Raw genomic sequence first — 10,692 nt, 5'->3', positions numbered from 1 at the left:
AATGCTTGCCATGTGAGATTCAAGGAAATCAAACAATTGAAGGACAACAATCTTTCATTAAACAGCGCAAGTGTCCTTTGTGAAGATCCGAATGCAGGAAGAGAACTAATTGGAATTGTTGATGGTGCTTGTGAAACCATCGGCAAGTACAGGTCGAGTATATTTCCCACGATGACAGTAGTAGACGTCAAATAGCTGAATCCTGTCATTATGTTGCCATAGTTACTGTCATAACAAAAAAGTTTGCATTTGACTACATTCGTTTTACATTTCGTTATTTTTCAACAGGATTGTAAAGCAAGAAATTCTTGTTTTACCATTTTCTCCTCCAAATTGTGAAAAACATGCTGTAGATTTTACGAATCAATCTAATTTTTCTATGCTTAATTAGTATTTAAAAAAAGATAAATTCCACTAATTTTTTAGTACAATATATTGCACATTTTGTCGTGTTTGAGTCTCGAGGGATGAACAAATCTGTCCCCTCCTCATTTTCAGTTGGTTTTGAGCACCAAAGGATAAACAGATCTATCCCTTCAACTTTTCAGCTTGATTGGAGCACCAAAGGATAAACAAATCTTTTCCCTCCTCTTTTTGGCTAAGGTTGTGCAATCGATTTTGACTTTTTCCCCCAACAAATATTTAATGGAGTAACTGCACAAACAAAACCGTTAGCAGAAGGCTAATAATAGAAGATAAAAACAAATTATTCCACATCATTAAGTAGGAATAATTATGTAAGCTAAAGTAGTAGTCCGAGTCTATTTCTTTACCATCGGCCCGGGTAATAGTTTAAAAAGCAGGACAGTTCTTTTCAGAACTGAGAAGGCTCCCAAACACCCGAACAATCTACTCCGCGGTAGTAGAATAAAGAAAGACAGTTCTCTAAGAACAAACTCTACCATGCAAGTAGATACACACATGGTGTTTACCGCAAACCAAATATATATTGATACCTCACCATGCAAAGTCTAAAATCCTATATAATAATTATGTAGTTAGAGAATGGAATTTACCGTTGCAAAGTGCTTACCAACCTAAGGGACCTACGGTATAAAAAAACAAAAATGTTAATTGTCTGACGATTGGACCCTAGCAGAGTCGCAATCATCAATGACCAATTTGAGATTTGAGGCTAACAATTGTTTTTTCAATGATTCTGTAGCCTCATCAAGGAGATTTGTCCAGTAGTCAAATTCCTCATTAGGGTCTCATGGACTAGCAATTATTTAGAGCATTGAATTCAAATTCAAGTTCTCATTAGGGTCTCATGGACTAGCAATTTAGAGCATTGAATTCAAATTCAAGTTCTCATTAGGGTCTCATGGACTAGCAAATTAGAGCATTGAATTCAATTTCAAGTTCTCATTAGGGTCTCATGGACTAGCAATTTGGCATTTAATTCAAATTCAAGTTGTCATTAGGGTCTCATAGACTAGCAATTATTTAGAGCCTTGAATTCAAGTTCTGGAGGTTTAGTCATCGGGGTGGGGTTCAAATCCCTGCCATGACTCTTGTGTCCTTTAGCAAGATACTTCACTACAATTACTTCTCGTCACCCAGGGGTAAATAGGTACTTGGATCACAGCCCCGGGCTGTATACTCCCCAGCGATCTCTGAGAAAGATCAGAAACTTTATTGGCATGGTGATGACCAGGGGCGGGTAGCAATAAAACGGTCTTAGTCAGCAGTCTAAGACCAGTCAGGTATAGCCGGCTATCTGCCTTAGACGGTCTTAGCTTAGTCAGTCATTAAGCCTCTTGCAATAAGCCGGTCTTAGATAAGTCGGCGAAAAGTAATGCAATACTAACAAACGTCCCATAATACTTAGCACATCTGCAGCACTGGTGTTACGGCATTGTTCTTATTGCTTAGGTTAAAATCATCGGATATCCAATCATTTTCACTCTTGGGAACATATATTTATGATACAATGTATCATCATCCTAATGCCTCTCATGGGTGTATATCTCTAATATTCGGTCTCGTCGTAGAGCTCGTCGCATCAAACCGTCTACAACTAACAAATGCACACCATCTTTAAAGAACAAAACTAAGACCGATAATAGCCAGCTAATAGCAGACTTAAGATTTAAGACTGGCTATAATTATAGACCGCGCTATTGCAATCGGGCTATAATTAAAGATTGTCTAAGCGTGTCTTAAGTTAGCCGGCTATAGCGCCTAGACCGGCTTAAGACCGCTCGGTGTAATCCGCCCCAGGGCACATTAATTAACTTGGCTGACTTAGCTGTATCAAAATGTTTACCAACCAAACGGGACCCTAGAGAAGTCTTTCTCAAAGGCTAATTTGAGAATCACTCTGCTGGGGTAAAAACAGGAGGCCTTAGCAAAAGTACACCGATCCATTAGGCTCTGCCCATGGTGCACTCGTGAGCAAGATACACGTGAGCCTCTCCACTGCAGTTCTGCACAACTCTGTCGCGCGCCAAGCATATGCACACGCATGTCAGACTTTATAGTGCCGGACTTTTGGTAGTGCAATGGGTTGTGATTGGTCAACACTCAATGGGGCAGAGCTTAATGATTCTGTTGTTTTACAACAATTCTTGAAGGATTTTTGTCTTGTAAATAAATTCCTTATACATAGGGTTTCATTGACTAGCAATTTAAAGCACTGAATCTAAGTTCTGGAGGTTTAGTCATATCGGGGTGTGGGTTTGGATCCCTGTCATGACACTTGTGTCTGTCTTTCAGCAAGACACTTGACTGTAAATGTTTTTCTTCAACCAGGGGTACAAATGGGTTCCTGCGAAGCTAGAGGTTATGTTTGTTTTTGAAAAAAAAAATTGTATCGCCACGGCAGCTCAGGGCTGTATACTCCCCAGGGAGCTGAGAAAGACTACAGGAATGTATTGGCCCATGTGACCAGGCCACATTAATAAGTAGGAATGAATTTTTAGTAAGAAAATGAAATAACTTGTTGCAAATGGCTTACCAACCAAAAGGACTTGTAAATGCCCAAAATGCAAATGGTCTGACATGTGGACCCTAGCAAAGCCGCAAAACATCAATGACCAATTTGAGAAAGACTCTGCTGGGGTTAAAACGTGAGGCTAACAATTGTTTTTTCAATGATTCTGTAGCCTCATCAAGGAGATTTGTCCAGTAATCAAATTCCTCTTTAAGGTCTCATGGACTAGCAATTATTTAGAGCATTGAATTAAAATGCAAGAGGTTTACTCATCATGGTGGGGGTTCAAATCTCTGTCATGAAACCTGTGTCCTTGAGCAAGATATTTCACTATAATTGTTTCTATTCAACCAGGGGGTATAATTTATGGGTACCTGTGAGTGAAGAGGTTGATATTCTGTTTGAAAAAGCTTATGGGGCACAATGGCAGCCTAGGGCTGTATATTCACAAGGGAGCTGAGAAAGATTACATGAATGTTATTGGCCCAATGATGAGGGCACTAGTATAAGCATAAAGTGCATTGATACATTACTTTAAATTGTGCCATATATACGAACTATAGATTGTTATTATTCAGAATATTTGAGTATATTGGATGATAAAAAGGTTTATGTTGTAGTATTGCAAGCTATGTCTCAATTTTCTTCTGAGAAAAGGCAAGGAACGATTGTTATGTGATTAATCATATCATTGGAATGTTGAGTACAACATATGATATGTCAATTCTTTACATATGAGAGTTATGGCTATGTGTAACAACATCATGTTTATATCGATTATATCAATATTTTTGTATACGTAGGGTAATCAGAAGAACGTTTTGAAAGTGATAGGCTACCTTTCACCTAGGAAACTCAGCGTGTCTCAACTTGTCATCGGTGACTAACTATTTTCCATTCAAAGGTCAACTAAAATTCACCCCATCACAAACTTGAAGAATTCTGCTTTGTTTGTTTGTTTGTCTGTTATTTGTTTGTTTGTTTGTTTGAGTATTTTGGGTTCTTTAAATGACAAAATTAGGCCTGGCCTTTTTTGCCCTTGGTCGTGGACTTGGCCTTTCTTGCCCTTGGTCGTGGACTTGGTGCCCCTTCAACAGTTTCCTATAGATATTGAGATTTTCCAATGGTTGGCAAAAATGTAAGTTGCCTTGTCCTCTCAAAGATGAAGTTTCAGCAGCCGTTTATGGCGCAAGTTGCTCCATAAATGTTGCGCAAGCCATAAACGTTGCGCAAGTGGACTTACGCAGAAGGTAAAGTTTTGTGAAATCGGCTGCAGGCCTGCAATTATAATCTGATAAATCCAGAAATCGATAGTCAAACACCCATGTTTTAAATATAGGCTGCTCTGTTCAATTTTGATTAACATTTCCTTCACCCATTGAATGCTTGTTTCAATATACTGCAAAAATACTTTGTTGTATGTGTTTTGGATTGGAGGCATTCATTGTATTGGTTTGCAGTAACGCCATGTATACAATGTATACCTACTTGCTGGTTGATTATGTTTGTTTTTTAACTTGTCTTGCTTTATATTCTACTTTTGCCAAGTAGATTTTTCGTAATTCGGAGACTTGTCTATACCGCAGAGTACATTTTCAGAATTCTGGAAACTTCTCAGTTCTAAAAAGAACTGTTGCTACAAACTAGGGCGGAAGCAATCAGTTCGGACTACTTCTTTCGCTTAGTGGATCAAGGGGACTCTTCTCGTTAGTAACTTCACTGCCGCAGAGTGAGTTTTAAATTGGTCTCAATGTTTCGACTAGCTTTGCTCTTCTCATCATCAGGAGACTAGTAGTAAATTTAGGCATTTTTTCTAATATCAATTTTACTGAACAATTGATACAGTCAACTGCATCGCACAGCATCTGGTATCATATAGTCAATGACCTTAAGGTCCATTCATTCAAGTCATAGTTATATCTGTATCAATAACGAGACTCATCCAATAACTGCGTGACTAAAACGGTAGTGTATTTGCCCTTGGTCGGTAGTGTATTTGCCCTTGATCGTTTGCTGCTGTCATTTCTCACTTTGTTTTAGTACGGGTGAAAAAGTTGGTTGTTGATTTGAGGTTTTGTTGTATGTTAAGTCCGAGCTTCCTGGTGCTACATTTTAGGATGGAATATCTATTTAGTCTGCCTCATCGATTGTACGTGTTTATCCAAAGTCTTTTCTACGCTCAGGATCGGCATCTTCTGGATGAGGAATCACAAGGTAGGCTGAAAGGAGGACAACAATTTTCTTGGTTTTAGGCACTGGACCCTATTGGTGATTACTCAAAATAGTTGTTACATAAAAACTTTGGTACTGAGCAAAGGGGAGCTGTAGTGTAAAACATTGTCAGAAACGGCTCCCTCTGAAGTAATGTAGTTTTTGAGAAAGAGGTAATTTCTCACTCAAACAAAAAAAACTTCAGCTGAAGCCTTTTAATATGCATCTGAAACTAACACACAAAGTAATGCAACAAGGGTGTTTTTTCTTTCATTATTCTCTTGCAAATTCGATGACCAATTGAGCCCAAATTTTCACAGGTTTGTTATTTTATGCATATGTTGGGATACACCAAGTGAGAATACTGGTCTTTGACATTTACCAAAGGTGTCCTGTGCATTTGATTTGTGATCTAGTAAGCAAAATTGCACCAATTTAATACTTATTGTAGTGGATGCTCAAGCTTGATTAGCAACAAGGTGAATTACCCCTAGGGCAGCAGTGATGTGTGGTGTTTTTGGGGGAAGGGGGGGGGGGGGGGGGACATCATAGTTCCAATTTTTCACCTTGTCATTTCCAAGCTCAGCTTTTCCCCCAATGGCTGAAATTGAATTTAACCCCAAACCATTCTTGGGGTGGTTAGGTTGATAAATTGGTGTTGAGTTCTCAAGATTGGTTTCTCAATCCCTAAATATGAATGTGTAGGTTTTCCCTGGAATAAATTGTTCTGGGGTTTCCTCCCACACATCTGAAACTGAAACTTCCATCCTTTGGGTTATAGGCTAGTGCATTGATTATTTTGTTTTTCTGTTTGCTACATAAACAGAATGAGGCGCCTAATATCATTTCACACAGAATGATGATTAATTAAAGAAGAAAGAAAAGTAAATTTAAGTTGGACAGTTCAAAGATTTCATGGCAGTTAATTGATTTCTATTTGGACTGTTGATCCCCTACCTGCAATAGGGTGATTGATAATGGGAATATCCAAGGGGGAAAACCCCAGACAAAACAATTTTGCATCATTGCAATGACTTCCTTTGGCCTACATAGTGTAGATTAAAGATAAAGTATTACCCTCGGTTTGTGGAATCGTTTGATTAATTTAATCCCATATTGCGCCACAGCACCTTGTAAAACATTACATGGTGCTATCTAATGCTAGGAGTCCACTGGCCAGCGCCAGTTGGTGCCAGTTCGCGCCAAAGATTATGTGATTGGCGCGTAGTTGCTCGCTGTGGCGCCGAATTAATGTCCGCTCGGCATGTGTCGCCAAGTGGAATAAACTGGGTGCCATATGGCGTGTGCCAAATGCCACCCAGCTAATTGCTCCAAAATGTTGCGCCAGTTTGCGCCAGTTCGCGCTATTACACAATCATTTGATTCCAAAATTCACCCTGTTGGCGCCATTCGCGCCAATAGATGGCTACTTTGCACCACTTGGTGATTAGTTTGTGCCAAAGGTCGCCAAATTGGTTTGAACTTGCCGCCGCTTGGCGCTACTTGCCGACTATATAAATACCGGCCATCGGCTACCTGGTTCAGACTCTCCTCAGCTGCATCTTTGTTGAAAATTGTGTGAAATCTTGTAGAAATTGTGAAGGAAAAACTGCGTGGAGGTGTTGTTTAGTCAAATCTTGAAAGTTGTGTGAGAAAGTCCTGCGATGCCGCCCTGCTTTTATAGGCGGCAAGTGGCGCCGAATGGCGGGCAACCAGGTGGCATTTGGCGCGAAGTTGTCACCATAACAATCTGGTGCCATTTGGCGCGCTTTTGCGAGCTATCCGCCTCGGTTGGAATTATTTGGCGCGTAGTGGTGCAAATAAGTTGCCACTTGGCGCCAAGTGGCGCCGTGTGGCGCGAAATCTCATTGGCGCAACATTCCAGTGGATTCCAATAGACGGATTGTTTGCGCCAAAGGGCGATATGTTCGTGCTATTTGGTGCCACTTGGCGGACACTTGGCGCTGATTGCTCGATGCAAGTGGCGCGACGAAAATTTCAAACATTTTCTGGCCCAGTGGACCCGTAGCATAAGGATTTTTTAGGTCTTATAATTCAAAAACGTAGTCCCACATATTGCAGGAAATACTGTATGTTAAACGCCAGGAGCGTCACTTGGTGATGGACATGTGCTATATAAGAAGCCACAATTATTAGTATATTATTGGGGGTGGCTTAAAAAAAGGGGGGGGAAAGAGAAATACTACCACCATTTGTTAAAATGTAAAAGCATTGGTAATTCTGAATCATCTTGTTTTCCGTAATTAAACACCAGAGTCAACATTTTCCTAAGTTAGTCGATCCTTTTTAAAGGCAGTGGACACTATTGGTAATTGTCAAAGACCAGTCTTTCTACTTCGTGTATCTCAACATATGCATAAAGTTGCGAGATAATAATAAAAGAAAAAAACACCATTGTCATTCGAAGTTAGATGGTTGATTTTAAGACCTCAAATTCTAAATCTGAGGTCTCGAAATCAAATTCGTGGAAAATTACTTATTTCTCAAAAATTATGTCATTTCAGAGAAAGCCGTATCTCAAAATGTTTTATACTATCAACCTCTCCCCATTACCTGTCACCAAGTAAGGTTTTATGCCAAAAATTATTTGGAGTAATTGCCAATAGTGTCCACTGCCTTTAATAAATATAAAATTTAGTTTTGCTCATGAAAACTTCTTGCAATTGTGAATAGTTTTGTATTTGTGCTTATATCATCAAATTGAAGTTTTTCTGTGTTTTTCACAGTATTCTTACTGTTTGAGAGTAATTCTACATAATATAATAACGATACTGATCTGATATAGCGCACATCTCCTGTGCTCATGGGGCTTTACAAAAGACCAATAAATTAGAAATAAAAATCATCTAAGAAATTAGTGTTCTTACAAAAAACTTCTAGATAAAATATAAAGATAGATAAATGAGGCTAGACAAAAGAAAACCATATCAACCTTTCTTTACAGTCGTTCGACTTTCTGCTTCAATAAGATTTCTCTTACTCGATGTCAAACTAAACCAAATCAAAGATTTGATGCAGAAAATCACAATGAATGTTGTTTTCTCCTGTAATCAGCCCCCATTGTCATTTTGTCATTTGGAAAATGACTGACCTCCAACCCACATTTTTGTCTTCATTAACCACTTAATTATAACCCTGGGAATGTGTATGTCCACTACTAATGACATCAAAGGTATTAATGATGTTTACCTGTTCTTGTCTAGTTTGAAAGGGCTGTGGAGGGAATGAAGGTCTGTTTCATTCTGCGAAGAATTTTCCATCAAGTTTGTTTGTGGGCTTCTCTGCCATAATTAAACCATTCAGCAAATGAGCTTTCTTAAATTAAATTGATAAGACTGCCAGATGATATATAAAGAGATGAAAACACAAACAGCACAATTCTTTCTGAAGACGTCAAGAGAACAGTTTTTGTCTTACAGAGATTTGATGGCACCCCTGAACAAACATACTGACAGAATTAGGGGCCGCCAGTCAGTGGGTAGAGCACCGGTACTCTAATTCGGAGATCGCACAGATTTAAATCCTGATCTAGTCACTTCTCCATTTTTCAACCAAATGATTTCTCACTGCGAAAGACAAAACATTTTACTGTTTGTTAAAAAAAAAAAATACGACAGTTTACTACAACAGTCTTCAATCTAGACACGGAGTCCAGCATTCTCCTGAAGACGATCAGAGCATACTGATCGCAACATTGAGTTTTCAACCACCGTTTTTTTCAGAACTAACACTACTCAAAGCAGATATACACATGGTGCTACTGCAAACCTCACCTAAATAGTCTTCAAGATTTGAAGTTTCTGGAAATTGCATTTCAAAAGTAATTGAGATTAAAGAGGCAAGCACTGTGGAAGCAAGCACATTGACGGCAGTCGGCAAAATCAGCTTTGTGCATCTGAAAGTTAAGTTACGTCAATTACAGCCATGGAGAACATCTTAGGTAACAAAAGCCTTCCTTCAGATTCCTCCTCCATGGATGCTCTGACCTACAGTTTGTCCGTTATTGTCTTCTTATCCTGCGCAGCGGTCATCGGAGCAGTAGAGAACGCGGCCATCTGCATCGTTGCCTGTAAATATACGCACATGAGAACCGTGCCGAACTATTTAACCGTCTCGATGGTTCTCTCCAACCTCATCATCTGTACTGTAATCATCCCGTTTGATATATTCCTTCAGGTGGATGCAGACGCTTGCCTCAAGATCTCGTGCAACTTTCTTATGAGTTTCAACACCTTTATTACTTTGGTGAGTTTATGGACGCTCTGTCCAATACTTCTGGATCGACATTTCACTGTAAGGATACCACTAATTTATATGAAGAAACGCAATGTTCCATTGGCTGTCACAGTAATAGTCGTCTCTTGGGTAGTGCCATTGATCCTGGTCTTACTGTACACACTCACAAGGGAGGATAGTTTGCAGGACAGACAAGTAGAGACTGGTTTATCATCATCATGGGAGAACTTTAAAGGTCTCGGGTACTTTGTTCTGTGCGTGTGCGTTGGTATGGGGCTCCCTCTCTTGATGTGTTTCGTGATCAACATTGCCATCCTAAAGGTGGTTTTGAAGAGACGCAAAAGGCAGATGCAGTTGATGCCTTTCAGGCGGCAACTTCAGTCGCCTGGAACCAAACGGAGAGATTCCAAAATGTTAAGTCACGCTCCTCGTCGTAAGAACACCATCTCATGTGGTGTGTCGTCCTCGATGATGTCTCAAGTCTCCAAGGATAATATTGGTTGTCAAGAAACAACCAGATTACCTGGGATTCCGTTGCCTGTCATCACCGAGCGCAAAACTCCTCCAAATCGGTCGAAGCGCCCTATCAAGCGTCCGTCCAAAAGTGTCTGTATTCATCCCAACTCCCATCCCTCGAAGCTAGTCCGTCACCGCTCCTTCTCTCGCATGAACCTCGACGGAATCTCAATGATTGATACAACTGGACGCCAATCATCATGCGATCAAAGTAACAACTTGAGCCGTTTCCCACTTCACCGTGAGAAGAAGACCTTCTTCGTCGTGATCCTGAGTCTAGGGACGCTGGCTTGCTCCTGTCTTCCCCTCTTTATACTCGAATGCTATCTTATAAGATACCCAGAAGAACGATTTATGAACCAGCATTTGTCAAAATCTCTATGGTGGCTCAACTGGTGTAGTTGTGTATTGAACCCTGTACTGTACACTATCTTCAGAAAAGAGTTTCGCAATGCCTTCAGAAAGTTTATTCGATGTTGATATGGCTTTCTTTCCGTGTATTTATCTTACTTTTTCCTGACAAAATTTTGCTTTTATGTACTTATTGTTTGATATTAGTCAGCACTAAATTTCTGCACCATTGTTTCTCTAGACTTTCCAGAGACAATTATTCTCAACATTTTCTACCGAGGGTGTTTAATTTTGTCCACTTTGTCCTTAAAGACACTGGACACTATTGGTAATTGTCAAAGACCAGACTTTCTCACTTGGTGTATCTCAACAAATGCATAAAATAACAAACCTGTGAAAATTTAAGCTCAATTGGTCGTCCA

The 10,692-nt window shown here is 39.7% G+C and overlaps 1 protein-coding gene and 1 long non-coding RNA gene across 3 annotated transcripts in view; one reads left to right on the top strand and one right to left on the bottom strand.

Annotated features, from left to right (window-relative positions):
- LOC139939325 (uncharacterized) overlaps window positions 1–10,692 on the bottom strand; it is a 64,484-nt gene that overhangs the window by 33,701 nt on the left and 20,091 nt on the right. The gene's annotated exons all lie outside the window — the stretch shown is intronic.
- The window catches only part of LOC139939324 (uncharacterized), a 30,019-nt gene continuing 24,267 nt past the window's right edge, over window positions 4,941–10,692 (top strand). The window contains exon 1 of one of the 2 annotated variants that reach the window (XM_071935108.1): window positions 4,941–5,149. In XM_071935108.1, coding sequence (XP_071791209.1) covers window positions 5,017–5,149 — 133 coding nt within the window. In that variant the 5' untranslated portion in view covers window positions 4,941–5,016. The remainder of the gene's footprint in view (window positions 5,150–10,692) is intronic. The other variant, XM_071935111.1, reaches the window with a different exon arrangement.

The sequence above is a fragment of the Asterias amurensis genome, chromosome 7 (genome assembly GCF_032118995.1).
Source record: "Asterias amurensis chromosome 7, ASM3211899v1".
Taxonomy (NCBI): domain Eukaryota; kingdom Metazoa; phylum Echinodermata; class Asteroidea; order Forcipulatida; family Asteriidae; genus Asterias; species Asterias amurensis.
This window is presented reverse-complemented; position numbering and strand designations above follow the sequence as displayed.